General features: G+C 48.6%; 1 protein-coding gene across 1 annotated transcript in view; it reads right to left on the bottom strand.

Moving 5' to 3' along the window:
- The window catches only part of LOC139338061 (ankyrin repeat domain-containing protein SOWAHC), a 34,974-nt gene that overhangs the window by 13,120 nt on the left and 3,314 nt on the right, over nt 1-18,540 (bottom strand). The window contains exons 3-5 of the mRNA XM_070972961.1: nt 15,489-15,668; nt 6,813-6,857; nt 5,080-5,208 (exon numbers count right to left, since the gene is read on the bottom strand). Coding sequence (XP_070829062.1) covers nt 5,080-5,208; nt 6,813-6,857; nt 15,489-15,668 — 354 coding nt within the window. The remainder of the gene's footprint in view (nt 1-5,079; nt 5,209-6,812; nt 6,858-15,488; nt 15,669-18,540) is intronic.

The raw sequence follows: 18,540 nt of genomic DNA, 5'->3' as shown, positions 1-18,540 counted from the left end.
TCTCTGTAGCATCAGTGTGTTTTCTGGATGATTCTTGTTTTATTTTGTCATCGCTGATTGATGAAAGTTTCTCTGAAATCAGCTCGATGACGGAAATGAAACGTGGTTGCAGCGTCTCGTCTTCCTGTTCTCTGAGACGTAACGTCTTCCCGACTCGTCCGTCCCGATTCATCCGTTCACCCCTTCAACGCTCTTCTGTCCACATCTGAACTGGACCGAAGACGAGCAAACAGCTGCTGTGATCTGTCCTTCAGGACGCTGGGAACCATAGTCTCTGAGCGTCTTCACGGCTGAACGCTCCAATCAGAAGCAGAGTCACCGACTGAACAGTCCGACCTGGAAAGAAGCCGTTTCTTCTAAAGCCTGAGGAAGAGCTCGTTTCAGCTGCTCTTCGCCGTCAGCTCGACCTCACGGCGAGCAGACGCCGTCTGTCCTCGGCCTCCGATGAGTCTGAGCCTTGGACCAGGTCTCTGCAGGTCTCAGCAGACTCCTTTGACTCGTGAACAGTTTCCATCCTTCACTCTGGTGTTTGTGCAGTTTAAAGCAGGAAAACAAGTTTCTCTGCACTCAAACTGGAAGATGAACAACATGAGCAGCGTTGGCCTGTTTGGACTGACGAGCCCTGACCTCCTCCTCCTCCTCCTCCTCCTCCTCCTCCTCCTCCTCCTCCTCCTCGTCTCACGTTGCTACTGTAAACTGGATCAAACAAATGGAACATTGTTTTCTGCTGTTTTCCGCTCGTTTAATTTCGCCGCTCTGATGTTCCTCGTTCAGCCAACAACCGAGAGCGTGAAAATCGAGCGGGACGCGGCCGTCAGGGGACGAGGGACCGAACCTGTGGTCGTGTGCGGGATGGTTAATGGAGGTTTATTTTGGCGGTGTGTCTGTGTTGGCGTGCTGATGCAGGCTGACCGCTGAGCCCGGGGGGGAGGGGGGCGGCGGTTTTCATTAGCAGGTGCTAACTGAACCCCGCCTCGCCCGCCGGCCTCTTCCGACACTCGCTGAGATTGTTTGTGCCTCCACCTGGGTCACACACACACACACGCACACACACACGCATGCACAAACACACGCACACACACACACACACATGCACACACGCATGCACACACACACGTGCACACACGCACACACACACACACATGCACACACACACACACACACACACACATGCATGCACACACACGCACACACGCATGCACACACACACACGCGCACACACACACATACGCACACACACACGCACACACATGCGCACACACATACACATACACACACACACACATGCAAATGCACACACACGCACGAACACACACGCACGCACACACACACACGCACACACGTACGCACACACACGCACGCACGCACACGCACGCAGGCACACATGCACACACACACACACACGCACACACGTACGCACACACACGCACGCACACACACACACACGCACACACGTACGCACACACACGCACGTACGCACACACACGCACGCACACACGTATGCACACACACGCACACACACATGCACACACACACACGCTGCTATTAGGAGCTGTGAGTGATTCTCGTCCTCGATGTTTCGATGCTTCGTTAAAAAGCAGAAAACGGACTCGGTCCCTCGTGTGGACGCCTGCTTCCAGTGAGGACGACACGACATGTGACACAAACACACGTGTGTGTATATATTTATGACAGCTGTCTGATGACAACACACAGAAACACCAGGAAAAACATCCCGTTGGATCAACCAATCAGCTGGCTCGACGTGCAGCCGAGCGCAGCGTGCTGCTGTATTTGGGGGGGGGGGGTCGTGGGCTCGGGGGGGGGCCTGTGAACACTCCTCTCTGCAGAGCTGCATGACGTGCATCTCATCACCAACACGTTCCCAAAGTGAACGGAAAGCGACGGCTGACCAACGAAAGACCTGAAAGGACTCGAAGCTTCAGACACTGATTCAGTGTCATCAGCAGGGACGTTCAGCGCGGCTGGAAACGAGTTAAACGCGTAAAATCAGCCTCATGCGCTTTGAGCTGCTGCCTACAAACGGTGAGCGGATGGCGGCGGAAACCTGAATGAGCCTCAAACGCTGTGACATGATGGACACCTGTCTGCCTCAGCAGGACGCGGCAGCCTCCATTAAACAGGCGAAGCCGCCGTCCTCCAACAGGCACAGGAGCAGCGACGTGACCCGGCACAAACCGGATGCTGCCCACCAACAGTCGGCCTCCGTGCGCCGGGCATCTGTTGGCCCTTTGGTGGCGGCGGAGCGGCGGGCGGAACGAGTTAGCGCCGCTCGCCTGAAAGCAGCGGGGAAAAAGCACATCAAAAAGGCGTAAATTTCACTCCTTCCGTTTTGATCAAGTGAAGCATGAAAAGGAGTGTAATACTCTCAAGTGGCGCGAGGGTGAGACCATTGATGTTGTTATTTCTGCATGGGGAGGTCCATGCAGCTAACGGGGGGGGGGGGGGGGGGTGTGTGCACAGCAGCGAGGCGGCGCATTAGGCGAGGCCATATGGAGGGGTCCTTTTGCTAAAGCTCCTGAATAGCGGGCTTAGAGTCCCATAATGCTGTGTGAAATTCTACTTCTGGCATCGACGGGGAGTTTTCAAAGCCAGCCTGCAACAGTTCGACCATATGTGCCGTTTGAACGGCGTCTCTTTCAGCGGCTGCACAATCACACTTTGACTTAACAATGAATCTGAAGAGCATATGCTGAGACTGGACGAGCCGGAGCTCGCAGAGCTCCTGTAAGGAAATAAAGGAAATCAAAGATGGAGCTGCACACGCCGTGTTCGCGTTTGTCAGCTTCCTGACGGGGTGAGCTGCCTAAATGAGGAGAATCTGCTTAATCTCCCGATTCCCAGATCCTCACCACAGAACTGTGAAATCAGGTGTTGGAGAGGACGGAGAGGCGGCGGCGGACTCAGTCGTTTGAGCGAATGAAAGATCTTCTGGCTGATTGTGTGATGATCAGTCCTTCCCATCTGGTGTGGAGGCGGGCAGCGCCCCCGCAGGCCCACTGTTTGCTCACATATTAATTACCATGTAATTACAATATCATTACACATCCCCATTGTCTGGGCTGCCGGCCGCTAACGTCGCACCAGCCGCTAATGAGCGTGAATTCTACATCCTGCCGCAGCGTCCGACCGCTAATCACGGACGGATTATGAGACAACGAGCCCGATGGCACCGACATGGAAAAGCCCCCCCACCCCCCTCGCATGGGAACAACACACCTACGACTGAAAGAGACACAAAACAAGCACAAATGATGCAGAGGTGGAGCTTTTGCATCCCTCTGTAGTCATTTTAGGTCTCTCTGTGGTGTTGTGTGTCTGTCTGGTCAGTAGAAAAGTGAAAAGAAATATTTCCCATCACTTCAAACAAGGGCCCCTTCACCCCTTTGGCCCCTGAGCCTGTGCCTGGTAGACCCCTTCAGTAATCCACCCACGCTCCTAATATTAACCTGACGGCAGACACGTGGAGGTTTTGTATGCAGGACATCACGTCAGACGTCCGCTGCACAGAGCTGTCAGACCGTCTGAGGGGACGACTGCACGCCTCGCAAAGCAAAGCCGCCTTTCTGCCGGCCGTGTGCACAAACACAGAAATGAGACGTCTGTGAGAGGCCATTTACATGAACTGCATTCTGCATTAACAGCCCCCCCCCCCCCCCCCATCAGAGACAGAGACATCCCCTGAACTGTAGTCTGATTACACAGCGAGACGGAGGTGAGGGAGTCCTTCAGATAATCAGTGTTAACGAGAGGAAAAGACGACTTACCCCCTTCATGGACGCCACGGGGTCGTCAGAGGGAGGCGGGACAGAGGCAGAAACACAGAAGAAGAAGAATGAACTTCATCACTGTGTCCTGAAAGACTTTCCTACAGGTGTGTACAGGTGCTGCTCATCCAAAAACATGTTCGTCCAAACAGAGACAAGAGGACAACAGACACAGGGGACACAATGATCCAAAGAGACCAGAGACAAGAGGACAACAGGAAACACTTCACTGCACTCAGTACTTTTACTTTAAAACTTGAAGTACATTTTAGTGATTATACTCTGTGTGTTTATGTGACTCGTCTTCCTCGTCTTCCTCATCTTCACCTGCTGTCTGATTCTCAGCAGCGTCGTATCCAAACTAAGGATCATTACCCCCCCCCACACTCGCTTCGTTTCGATGATAAGATTACCGACTCGTTTACTGCTCTTTGAACGTCTCATGTCCTGAAGCCAATCGTTTCCTCAAACCTTCAGCTCGTCCATCGAGTGTCCCTGACGAGACGCCGAGCCGAGCGCCGGCTTAACACACAAGTGTTGGCTGAGAAGATGAAGGACGCTGAGACTCGTCTTCACACGCTGTTTGTGCTGCCACACAGCAAGAGCCAATGATCAATAACATCCACCAATAAAAGAGCAGAAGGAGGCAGATCGGCTCAGAGGACGTGTGGACAGTCTGAGGACGCTCTGACAGACTGATGAGACCTGATATTAGTCTGTTATTTTGGCCTTCATGAGGTTCAAAGTTCAGACGGTTATTACTCTGAAATCAGCTGAAGCCTCAAACATTCAGAAACAAACGTTTGAAAGACAAACAAACACAATGAAAACAACAAAGTGAAGAAAACAAAGCGATATTTAAGTGTGAACAGCATCGTGTTGGACTTACAGTGACGAAGTCCTGACGAGGGCAGGAGAGGAAGAGGAAGAGGGGGAGGAAGAAGAAGAGGAAGAAGAAGAGGAAGAGGAGGAAGAGGAGGATAAAGAGGAAGAAGAGGAAGAAGAAGAAGAGAAATGTGAGCAAAGAGGAAGCAGCTTCATTCCTTCAGTATTCAGTCCCTCTTCCTCCCTGTCCTCCTCCTCCTCCTCGTCTCTAGCTCGTCCCTGATGTCTCAGATCAGGACACTTTGTCTTCTTACATCATCAGCTCTTAAATTACAGTTTTTGTGGATCTTCTTTGTCTGATTCTTCTTCACGTCCCTGAACGTCTCTTTGAGGACTTTTTGGACATTTGTTGATTTTTCTGATCTGTCTTCTTATTGATCAGCAGTCTGAGCTTCTGTGATTGAACACTGACCTTCTTCAGCACCAGGCTGGAGTCCTGAGACAGCAGCTGACGCTGAGCGTCCACGTCCCCCACAGCTGAGCTCCTCAGCCAGTCCTTCTCCAGAGGATCCAGCTGCACCCTGTGGAACAGAGACTGGGGGGGGCGGGGGGGGACAGGGGCAGGGTCAGGAGCTGGACCAGTTCGTCTTTAATCACAGAGATTTAAACAGCAGGAAGCAGATCTTGGTTGGCTGGTTGTCTCTCTGCAGTCGCTCTGAACGGCCTTGAACTGAACTTTCAGCGGAGCCTCGGTGGACGTCCACAGTCTGACTGGGATGTTTCAGCTGGACTGGACTGGACTGGTTCAGTTTGTCCACGTCTGTCCAGCAGCTACCTGAGATATGACGTGACCTGCGTGTTCAGCCCTCATCTTCAAACTGCGGCTGCTTCGCATAGAAATCACTAAACGTGCCTCCAAACACGAGCGTCAAACACACGAATCAGCGGCAGAGAAGTGAATTATTGGACGAGGTCACATGACCGTCAGCACGTGGACTTCTCCTTTCATCTTCTCTCTCATGTTTTGGTGTTTTCCGACACAAAGCGGCGTCCTCGTTGTCCTCTAGATGTGGTGGGGGCTGCCGTGCCGCAGGGCGGGGGTCCTGATGCCATTAGTGGTGTTTATTGGCCAGCAGGGTGCTGCGAGGCACCACCCAGGCCTTTAATCAGAGGCCTGCCGGGCCGTCCTCACGGTTTACCTGATACCTCCACGTTAATTACACGGTGTGGACCGGTCACAGAGGGAGGCTGTCCTTCAGCCTGACAACACACACAGAGCCGAGAGAGGCAGGGACGGCGTGGACGGACCGGCGGCACGGCGTCCTCACACAGACGTGAAAACCACAGGACGAACACACGTTAGCTAAAGGCTAACGGTGTGCTGCGCCTGAACGCAGCCTGAGAGCGTGACGCTTTAGTTTCCAGGTAAAAACAGTTTGAGATGTTTTATGTTTGATTGATTCTTATTTCATACGTTTTCCTAAAAGGACGTCAACAGTGAAACAGCGAGACAGTAAAAGACACAAAAGCATCATTTCACCTTTTATCAGATTATAATCTTCATGTTTTATGACATTATATATTACTGTTGTGTATTAATACACACTGACAGGTATCAATACTCATATTGATCAGTATTGTGTTTGTTATGCTGACTTCACTGTGAACAGTTTGTATTTGTTTTCTTGTTTCTATTATTATATATATTATTATTATTCTAATTATGTTTCATTTCCTCCATGTCTCTGTATTTGATCAATAAAGAATCATCTGATCCATCACCTGATCATAAACAGAAAATTAAGATCAATGAGGTGAATTTGGACCTAAATGTGGAGAAAATAATCCGCAGATTAATCAATGATGGAAGGAATCGATTAAGTTTTGTCTCCAGTTAAACCAGATGTCCCTGCTGGTCCCAGTCAGAGTAGTGGGAGGCTGTCACAGCCAATCAGCAGCCAGCGCTGCGTCCTGTCAGCGAGGAGGACGGCGGGATTCTGGGATATCGCCATGGGAACGTTGACGGGGGAGAGGATCTGTTTCAACACAGTGTGTGAGGATGTTGACTGACACTGCACACGCACACACACACACACACACACACACGCACACGCGCACACGCACACACACACACACACACACACACACACACACACACACACTTGGAGTTTGTGGTTTTCAAGTTTCTCGAGAGCTTACCATGACAGAGGAAGCAGCGACGCTCCTGTTATCATCGTCTTCGCTCTGTAAAACAACGACAACAACAACATCATCAACAACAACAACAACAACAACAACAACAACACGTGTGTTTCCGTTCAGTCTGTACGTCTGAAGTACATTTTACTGATAAAACTCCTCGTTCTCTCTGCACATTTCAACATTTCAGCATCACGTTTCTGCTGTTTGTGTATGGAAGTATTTCTGTGCCATCTGAGTTTGAATATGAATTTCTAAGATTGAATTTTTTCAGCATCAAATTCAGACTTTGAATTTTAAAAAACATCCAATTTCTAGCACTGAAATTTTTTTGCCTCTGAATTTTTTTGTTTTTGTTTGAATTTTATTTTGTTGAAATAAATTCAGTGTAAAAAAAATCGTCTCAAAATATTCAATGTAAAAAATTCAATTTCTAAAAAAAAATCAGTCTAAAAAATTCAACATCAAAAAATTCAGTGTAAAAAAAATTCAATGTGAAAAACACAGCTTTCACAAACGCCACCTCATTAAAAGTTCATTGTAGATATTGTTCAATAAATCCGGTTACAAGTTACAACTTGTCGAGTAATATCTATTACTAAATTTATTTTAAATTCTTAACACAACTGGCAAATAAATAATAATAATAATAATAATAATAAGCTGCGTTAGTAACTAGCTAACGGTATGTGAGCTAGGCTACTTTCGGTTCTGAGGCAGCGAGTATGATGACTGACAGTACATTAAACCGTGATAGTGTTAACTGGTGACACAGTGTTTCCCACAGGACTTTAGGAGACGGTGGGGGGGATTTTAACCCTGTGCAATGTGTGTATACGTGCAGTGCGACCGCACGTGAGAGAGGCGGCAGGTGGAGGGGCTGACTGGCAGAGACGATAGATGGTGAAACGCAGTTTTTTGTTGTTGTTGGGAAACACTGGGTGACAGCATATCGTGGTTAGTGATGGCAGCTGTTGACAAACGGCTACAAGCAACAAACCAGTCTATACCCACCAGTCCTCCCATTAGCTGGCCTACTCTCCTGCTTACCAGAAGCTGCATTCATCAGCTCCTCTTTGGCTGAACGATCCCATTGAAGGATTGGCTGGATGTTGGTTGAATTGAGACAGGGATCGATTGCTTCTCCCTGGTGACCCGGATGTTGAGTCTGGCTCTTTTTACACTGAATTTTTTTTACATTGAATTTTTTTACACTGAATTTTTTTTACATTGAATTTTTTTACACTGAATTTTTTTTACATTGAATTTTTTTACACTGAATTTTTTTTACATTGAATTTTTTTACACTGAACTTTTTTACGTTGAATTTTTTTACACTGAATTTTTTGATGTTGAATTTTTTTTACACCGAATTTTTTTGAGATGTTGATTTTTTTTTTTACACTGAATTTTTTGGGTTGTTGAATTTCTTTACATGTTGAATTTTGAAATACTGAATATTTGAGACGATTTTTTTTTTACACTGAATTTATTTCAACAAAATAAAGAGGCAAAAAAAATTTCAGTGCTAGAAATCTCTAAAAGTCTAAAAAGTCTAAAAGTCTGATTTTGATGTTGAAAAAAATTCAATCTTAGAAATTCATATTCAAACTCAGAAGAGCACATGCATTCTAATAGTTGTTATTTTCGTTTAACAATGAAAATAAACTAATTGCTTTTGGAATTATGAAATGGCTCTCTCAGGGGTGGGAATGTTTGCCCTATAAGTTATAGGACCCACGAGGACATTCATAAATCCAAAAAAGCAATTAGTTTATTTCAGTGTTAAAGAAAATAACCAACTATTAGAATGCATGTTCTTCTGAGTGTCCCTGAACACAACACGCATGTAGCGGCTGTTGTCATGTGAATGCATCATGACAGATGAGTTTTCCAGGAGAAATGGATAAATGGTTCATTTTTGGTTGAAGTAACAGACAAACGGCACGTCTACGTCAGCTCACACTGATGAAGAAGAAGATGAAGAGTCATCACAGCTGCAGACATGCTGAACGGGACGAGCTGCACGACGAACGCTGCAAATTTCTCCTTCAAATATTGTGACATTTTTTAAACATTCCTCCTTTTTTACTTGAACTACGACTTTATTCTTGAAATTCTTGAAAACTTTTCTCCTCTAAGCGTCACCAAAAACATTCAAAACTTTTCTTGAAATATTCTGACTTCATTCTCCAAATCTCCAGTCAGCGCTGTTCCTAATAATCAGGCCAGTTCAGCGGCTGCTCCTGAAAACGAAAATCAACTTGTCAAATGAAATGAGACGAGCGGGAAAGACGTGTCCTCCTGCATGCTTCCAGTCTTTCAGTGTGGACTGGAGACACGTGTCCATAATTACCTTCAGATAATTTAGCAAAGAGCGGCTCTTGTTGTGTAATTGTTTGCAGAGCGAGTCGTTATTTAAGATTCCTGCAGGCTGAGAGCGAACCTCCCTGAAGGAGTGCTAAAGGATAAAATCTAACGAATCCATTAAATCCCTAAAAAGACTGTTACAAGTCTCAAAGGCTCAGTAAAACACACTTCAGAGGACGAGGCCGCTTTCATCTCGCAGCCGACATCTTTATTTACCGTCTATTGTCAGCGCGGCAGAGCGGAGACGTCCTCTCTCAGCTGTTAATGAGCAGCGCTCGTCTTCTCATCTGTTCTTTCATTTCTGCTCAGGAAACATGAATAAATCTGTTTCATGTTTCCTTTTCCAGCCATTGTCTCACTGATCCGTCCTTTCAAGCTCGTCCTGTGATTCCTGTCCTCAGCAGAAAACTGGACTGCAGCAATGTGGACATCTGAGTCTGAGTAAGGACCAAAGAGACCTGAACCAAAGAGACCAAAGAGACCTGAACCAAAGAGACCTGAACCGAAGAGACCAAAGAGACCTGAACCAAAGAGACCAAAGAGACCAAAGAGACCTGAACCAAAGAGACCAAAGAGACCAAAGAGACCTGAACCAAAGAGACCAAAGAGACCCGAACCAAAGAGACCTGAACCGAAGAGACCAAAGAGACCTGAACCAAAGAGACCAAAGAGACCTGAACCAAAGAGACCAAAGAGACCAAAGACACCTGAACCAAAGAGACCAAAGAGACCAAAGAGACCTGAACCGAAGAGACCAAAGAGACCTGAACCAAAGAGACCAAAGAGACCAAAGAGACCAAAGAGACCTGAACCAAAGAGACCTGAACCAAAGAGACCAAAGAGACCTGAACCAAAGAGACCTGAACCAAAGAGACCTGAACCATTGAGACCTGAACTAAAGAGACATGAACCAAAGAGACCTGAGCCAGAAGAGACCTGAACCAAAGAGACCAAAGAGACCTGAACCAAAGAGACCTGAACCAGAAGAGTCCTGAACCAATGAGACCTGAACCAAAGAGACTTGAACCAAAGAGACCTGAACTAAAGAGACCTGAACCAAAGAGACCTGAACCAGAAGAGTCCTGAACCAAAGAGACCAAAGAGACCTGAACCAATGAGACCTGAACCAATGAGACCTGAACCAAAGAGACCTGAACCAGAAGAGTCCTGAACCAAAGAGACCAAAGAGACCTGAACCAATGAGACCTGAACCAATGAGACCTGAACCAAAGAGACCTGAACCAAAGAGAGAGGTTTTCATCCAGGACCTGTCTGTACTCTGCACCATTCATCTTTCCCTCAGCCCTGAACCGTCCCCCAGTCCCTGCTGCAGGCACAGACTTCATGTGGTCCAGGTGCTGAGGGCCTGGTCTCCTCTGGACCTGACACTGAGAACTGAGACCAAAGGGGTCGACGCTGGTCTGAACAGAGCAGAAAATACTGATGAGGGAAAACACGAATCTTAAATATCTGATGGTGAAGCTCGTCTTTGAACGCACCTCACACATAGAAACACCCAGCAAAGCGTCCTCAAGGTTCTGGGTTGAGGGTTCAGGGTTCTGGGTTCAGGGTTCAGGATTCAGGGTTCAGACAAAGAACAGGCTGACAGCAGCTCTGATGTTGAACTTGCGCTCTGAGGTTTTCAGCAGATCAGCTGGAGTCCTCGTGCAAACAGTCCGTCACAATCTGGACGTAAGCAAGCGGCTCAGCGGTGAGTCGTCCTGCTGTTTGAGTCCTGCTGAGACACACCTGACACACGGTCTGCGAGCGAGGACAGCGAAGACTCCAGCACGACGGCGTCCAACGCTGTGACAACACACACACCAGACACAATAACATGAGGCCGTCCTCAAACACTGCGCCCCAAACTTCCCGACACACACGCGCCGTCCTCTGAGGCGCACTGGGTGAAAACAAACACTAAGAATCATGGGTAATAGCGGCAGAAGCCCGCGTGACGCAGGCCTGCTTCGTGCCGTCCTCCCAGCACAGCAGGACGACGGCGTGTGAGAAAGTCCTGGTGTTATGATGGACGTCTGCTGACTGTGTGAAGCTCACAGATGAGAGAGGAGGCAACATGAATCCCAGGAGAGGAGGAGGAGGAGGAGGAGGAGGAGGAGGAGGAGGAGGAGGAGGAGGAGGAGGAGGAGGAAGCTGCTCTTCATCTGCCTCATTAGCAATCTGACAACACAAACACTCACTGAGGTGTTTCACTAAATGATGGTGGCTCATTGCGGAGGTGAATTAAAGGTAAGAAACAGACGTAAACAGACGTGTTGTCGTGTGTTTGGATGATTGAAGCGATGCTAACAGATCAGCTCTGTTCACTCCACACAGTTTCATGAAAGCAGAAAACACAGCGAATGAGAGAGGTTTTAGTTTTTGTTCTGTTAGAAATCTTATTGGTAAACGTCACCGCTCGAATGGTCCTCAGTTACACGAACGTTCTGTGATTCACGTCAAGTCAGAAGAACCGAACAAAACTGAGAGACGAGTCGTTTCCTGTCGTTTATTTCCAGAAGAGAGAGAGTGAACCCAGTCCGCATGCTAACATGCTAACATGCTAACATGCTAACATGCTGATGTTTACCATGTTCCCCGTCTTAGTTTAGCATGTTAGCATGCTAACATGGGCTCATTACACAAAGCACAGCTGAGGCTGATGGGAGTTCTGCAGGTGTTTGGTAACAAATCAATGTTTGGCTAAACGCCAAACTGAACCACAGAAGAAGAAAAGGAAGAGGAAGACACTTAGCAGCATCCAAACAGGAAGCACAAGAAACAGAGGAGCATCTTCATCATCTTCCAGGCTGAAGCTGAGGAGGAGGAGAGTGAGGAAGACTGTTTCACCTGACGAAACTCTGAGGACTGAAACCTTTTAACGGTCAGGTGAGAATGTTCTCTCCCCTCATTGGTCAGACTGGCCGGCTAGCTGCTAGCAGCATTATTTTGCTCATTGACATCCCAGCATGCAAAGCGGCTACAATGGCTTCAGCTCAAACCTGCAGAGTTGCAGTTGCGTCACATCGAGGTCGGATCACATTCCAAAACAGCAGGATTTATTTGGGGCTGGCCTGAGACCACTTCCTGAAGGGGTCTGGGTCCAGGCAGGACTGCAGGGTTCAGATCTGAAGAGTCCAACAAACCACCAGACAGGTCACCACGTGGTCATCCTCTCAGGAGAATCTGGACCCCCCCTCCTCCGCCCCCTCCCACCCTCAGCCCTCCGTCCTGAAGCCTCTCTCAGCAGATAATAAAATCAGCTCCTTCTGTGTGGAGGAGACCTGAATGAGCTCCCCGGAACAAAGTGGCCCTCCGTTAGCATAACAAAGCCTTTCCCAGCCACATCCACTCCTCCATCCATTCATCCTGTCAAAACACGTCCCTCCTCCTCCTCCTCCTCCTCCTCCTCCTCCTCCTCCTCCTCCTCCTCCTCCTCCACAGATCCTCTGACAGAGGCGGGAGGAAAGCCTCCCACCTCTCATCACCGTTTAGGAGCAGCCCGTCTGCAGCCGCCCGCCGTCCTAATTGGTGGCGTTTACGAGTCGCTCCGTCAACGAGGCGGCCGGTGTGTGTGTGGGGGGGTGTTTAAAGGGCCGGTCAGTGGAGGGGGAGACGCACCATCAACAACAGAAGAAGAAGATTTTCATCCATTAAAGCTAAAAGTGTCCTGTTGTTGTTGTCGTTGTTTTGGTCTCTTTGCTTCATGATAATCGAGGAAGTGAGACGAAGAGAAAATGAAAATCCGTCTCATTGGTGGTCGTTTCCTGCGGGATCAACGAGAAAAAGGTTCTCATTGGACGAAACAGTTTGTTTCATCAGCAGCCTCTAAAGACTCTTGATCGTTCAATCAGTGTCATCGTTCCCTTCTGATCAGGACCGTTCGCAGCACCGAGGAGAAAAAGATGAAACGTGTCCATGGTGGAGGTTAATTCACTCAGAGAAGAAGAGTGATGAAGGCCGGCGTGGAATCAGGTGGAAGCCTCGCCATGGATCCGCCTTCATGTTTCTGAAGTTTGAATATGATCAGAGCTTCAGCCCAGTGTGACCTTTGACCTGATGAAGCTGATGATGAGGATGAGTCTGTTTCTGACTGACACGCCCGCATCACGCCACTGGGGCACTTCCTGTCCACACTGTGACATCACAGAAACAATGACGCTGAAGAAGATGACAAAGCGTCTCGTTAGTGCGATGGTGCATTCACTGTCTGCGTGTTAGACTCGACTCTGAGAGGAAGTGCTGTGACAGCAGTTTATTCAGAGAGACCAGCCACAGACGCGTTGATTGACAGTTACATAGACCAATCGGTGGTCAGCAGTGGGCGGGACGCCAGCGTTCAGGTGGATGGATGGTAATAAAATACTGTGAAATCAGAGATTAATACACAAGTAGTACTATTACAGTAATATGTACAGTGTTAGAAACAGTACTGCGTTCTGCCTCCTCTGTTGAAGTAATACTGCTAAATACACCAACAATAATGCAGTTTTACTTCCTGATCTCTGATGAGTTCAGCGTCTTCAGTCTCTCGGTTGATCATCTGAAGCGTTCACAGATAAAACGCCTGCAGCCTGCACCTGAGGCAGAAACACATGACCTCACTGTAAGTCCACTCGTCCAATCACAGCGCAGCGCTGCAAAGTAAACGTTCCTCAACAGTCCAGCGAGACGTCGGAGACGTCGTAAAGAGCGTGATGGAGTCCGCTTCACCGACGCGTGGCTAAGCTAATCCGCCGCAGCGATGAAGGCAGCGCTCGTTATGATGTCACACACTGAACGCCACCTGGTCCTCTGTTCAGCTGAGCTTTTACTGTGAACCACAAACAGGAAGTCCCGTACAAACGACTTCCTGTTTATTTAAGGTGACAGAGCGCCGATGCAGATAACATGAGATTATTGAGAAATCATCACAGTCTGTGGTGTGAAGATCAATCAGTTTGATTTTCATAATGACGACTGAGGTGACGCCTGATGTTTGTTTGTTTGTTTGTTTGTTTGTTTGTTTGTTTTACACAAAAACTTTAAATCCCTCAACTAAACCAGCTCAGAGAGAGAAACTCTGGTTTGAGTTATAAAGTGTTACAAGATAAGTTTGAAATCAATCAATACAAATGAAACGGATCAATACAACTTGCTCCTTTGTTTTATTTCTGTGTGAATCAGTGAGGAGAAAATTAATTCTTCTTGCTGATGTTTGATGATGATTCATTTCATCGTTTCTCGTGCTTTTATTTTGACGTGTTTGTTTTATTGGTTTCCTCTTTATTCCTTCGCCTCGGCCTCTTCTCCTTCCTTCTCTGTTGATGTAAGTAATGAGAAATCTGACACTCATTAACATTTTAATTGAGATTTTCCGACGATGGCGTTCAGCTCGGACGCCTAACGAGGACGATAACGGCTCTCTCTGCGGCGCGGAGAAAGCACTTATCTCACCCCGGGAACCCGCCTCATGTAATCCGGCCTCTCATTCAGCGCCGCCGCCGCCTGATTGTTTGACGAATGAAAAGCCATTTTGGAGCGAGTAGCGGCGTGAAAGGAGCCGGCGTGGCCCTCGGTGTCGAAGCCTCGCGGGGTCACCGGAGGTCAAGGGAATTATGATTACGGCGCAGCCTCGCCGCTCGTCCCTCGGCTCCGCGCTCCCCCCGCTGACCCCTCCATAAAGGCCGCTGATGGGACTCGATGGCCGCGCCGACCAGCGCCAAGCCTTCGTTAAGTATCGCTGTTGTTCAGTTCACCGGGTTCATCTCGACAAGATGGAGGTCACTTATTTCAGGTTTCACTCTTCTTCGCCGCTCTGAAACGTGTCTCACAGCTCAGGTTGAGTCCCGCAGATCCTGATCCAAGAGCGGCGTCGAGCACCCCAGTTAGAGCAGTAATACTACAGTAGAAATACTCTGACACAAGTAAAAGTCCTGCATTTCAAATCTATTGAAAGTACCAAAAGTAAAAGTACTCGCTCTGCATACATGTGATATTACGGAGGTATGAAGCTGATCCTGCTGTTTAAACTCTGCTTTGTTTGAGTTCATTTTTCTTGTTTTTGTTGTTTTATCACTTTAGTATTTTCTGCTTTTTTGAAGTACTTTTTGTTGCATTTTGCGTCTACAGAGAAACTTTTTCCTCTTTTTGTTGCAGCTCTCAAAGCTGGAGCTCACGAGTCGAGTTTATGTTCTACATGACGCCTGCTGGCCTCCACAAACACGTACAAACACATAAAATACATACAAACACGTACAAATACATACATAATATAAATCCGTCAAACGTCTGGACCTGACTGTCTCACCGGCGGCGTTCACTCACCGTCCTGGAGACGGTCGGCTCGCTGGCCAGAGACAAGGAGTCGCTCCTCAGGGACAGCAGGTCGGAGCAGGCCATGTCTCCTCCGTCGCTGCTGGAGCTCAGGCTGGGCTCCGCGGGGCTCAGGGGGGTCACCAGGTCTGCAGGCCTCTGTGGACCCGCTGCTGGTCCTGGTCCCTGAGGCTGGACGGGAAAACCAGGACAGGTTTCCAACAAAGACTCTCAGCTGTTTGCTTTACGTGTTGTTTTTTGGTTTCTGAATATCTTCACAAAACCAGACGCAGAGACGCTTTTGCTCGCTGTCACATCGCTGTGCTGGTGATGAAAACGAGCGCACCTTTCATACCTGCTGTTGACAAACAACACAAACCTCCAGTCACTTCCAATCCTCGCTCACGTCCCTCAAACCGCGCGCCGCATTAGCACATGAGAGCGTGTTTACAGCTCAACAAAATGTCCGCCGTCGTCTTCACACGCGGCCGCCGCGCCGAACGGCCGCCGGGCCTGTTGACTGCAATTAAGCCCCGGATGGCGACAGACATCAGCGGCAGCAGTTTAACATCTCAGAGTGGTGATCGTCCTTTAGCTGTTTGGACTGGAGTCCCGAGAGAGCTCATTACGCCTCGCAGCCACGATTGTCCCGGCCACACACACTTCACACACACACTTCACACACATGCTTCACACACACACACACACACACACACACACACACACACACACACACACACACACACACTCGTCACGCCGTCGTCTTGATTCCAGCTAATTATTTCACGTGCGACATCACTTCCACCGTAAACGACAGCGACACAACTTCACGCTTCCTGCTCGCCTTTAATCCACTTCGAGGCTTCGATGTGGATTAAACTGTTTACACTGTTTCACGTGTTCGGCGGTGAAGAGCAGGCGCGTTTCAGGGGCGCCGCTCGAAGACGGGCACAAGGCGGGAAAACTGTCAGCGAATGAAACCTCATTATTTCAGCCGTCGACCGACAGACGTTTTACACAAACACACTTCAAAGTACGTGAATGTACTTTTGGGAAATACTCAGATGAGTTAAACAGACGAAGCCGATGTGGACGATGAACGTCTGAAACGCTGCGAAGCTTCAAGCTCCTCGAAACAAACCTCCAAAACACTGGTGAAATAATACTACTGTACTGCAGGTGTATTTTGAATACTTGTGAATCCCGACTTTTACTGGTGTACTTCAGTACACTAAAAGTTTGTCAAAAAGTAGTACACCACTGTTATACTACTGCGAGGTTTATGATTTTATTCATGTTCCCTTCGTTTTGGACTCAATCTGTTTCTTCTTTTCTTGTTTTTTAATGTTTGTTTGGTCGTTTGATGGGCTGCACGGTGGCGCAGCAGGTAGTGCGCGTGCCTCACAGCACGAAGGTTGCCGGTTCGATCCCCGGGTCAGGCGGGGCCTTTCTGTGTGAAGTTTGCATGTTCTTCCCGTGCATGCGTGGGTTCTCTCCGGGTTCTCCGGCTTCCTCCCACAGACCAAAAACATGCTCATTAGGTTAATTGATGACTCTAAATTGTCCGTAGGTGTGAGTGTGAGTGTGAATGGTTGTTTGTCTTTGCATGTGGCCCTGCAATCGGCTGGCGACCGGTTCAGGGTGTACCCCGCCTCTCGCCCATTGTAGCTGGGACAGGCTCCAGCCCCCCGCAACCCCGAAAGGGATAGGCGGTATAGATGATGGATGGATGGATGGTCGTTTGATGGAAGTTGATTTCTGATTCACGAATCAATAAGAGTTAAAAGCTAAATGTGAGACGTGGTTCTCTGAGCGGTGGGATGTCAGAGCGTCAGTGAAGGCAGCACGAGTCCTGTCCTGTTAATGACATGAAAGAGCTGAAATATGACGCTTGGACATGTGACCGCTCGCCATCATGGCGGAGGAGACGTCCTCGAGCTTGTAGCTGCTCGTTTTGACTCGTGTTTGTCGGAGTCGCCTTCGTGTTGAGGTGAAGGAAGATTTTTACTTCAGTGTTCAGTTTATGTCCGTGTCCTGCACAGGAAGAAGAAAGCAGCTGTCCCGCCCGCTTGGCGAGCGTTTTAATGAACGGTCACATGACTCTGAGCGAACCGTGAAGCCATCAGGATCAACGCACACGTTTGATGTGCAGTGTTTAATGAGCAGGGTCTCATCGTGGTCCCTGCTGGACGTACAGGAGGACACATGATGACGAGCGTCCGTCCTCCTGAGGTTCGTTTGGGGTCTGACTGTCATCAGGAGACGACCTCAGCGCGTGACACGGAGCTCGTCTAATTGGTCCTGCTGACTGTCTCTGCGCGCATCATCAAAGCGGCCCTGCACCTGAACGCCACATCCACGACCTCGACAGCCGTGAAGGTTTGACAGTGAGGAGCGAAACACGAGTCACCAACGAGGAAGAAGGAAAGAGGACGCTCACAGAGTGAGTGCGCTAACCGCTAACAAAGTGGGAGCTGAATGAGAAGCTGCTGAGAGCCTAAAGACTCAATGTCCAATTGAACGACAGCAAAGACGCAGCAGCCGTGTTTCCGTCTGTCCAGACAAGGTGGCGCTGTAAGCTACATTACGCATGGCGATAATAAACAGAGTAGAAGAAGAAGAAGTCTGCAGGAACGTGTTCAGGCGAGCTGATGTTTAATGTCAGATGGTAACAGTATGTTTGACGCTGTCGGAGACGAAGATTACGAAGACAAAGAGCATCATGGGAATATTCAGGAAGATGACGACAGCTGAAACAGCTTCTTCTTCTTCTTCTTCTTCCTCTTCTTAAGTAACAAAGACAAACAGGAAACGTCCCTTTGGAGGACGTCTGGACGAGAGCGTGAGGCAGACTGAGCCGTCCTGGTCGATGAACTGACGCGTCGTTCGTTAATCGTGATGGCTGATCCAGGATCAGCCTGTTTGAAGTGTCAGTCTGCTGTAAGCGTGGTGGTTCAGGTGAGTCGGCGGTCTGCGACACACGCTCTGTAAACCTGCCGTCCAGGTGAGTCTTTGTCCCTCGTCTCTCTGCTCGTGCTGCGAACACGGCAGCGTGTGATTGGCT

This window comes from Chaetodon trifascialis, chromosome 10, assembly GCF_039877785.1.
Source record: "Chaetodon trifascialis isolate fChaTrf1 chromosome 10, fChaTrf1.hap1, whole genome shotgun sequence".
NCBI lineage: Eukaryota > Metazoa > Chordata > Actinopteri > Chaetodontiformes > Chaetodontidae > Chaetodon > Chaetodon trifascialis.
The sequence above is the reverse complement of the archived record's forward strand: the minus strand, read 5'-3'. Positions and strand labels throughout refer to the sequence as shown.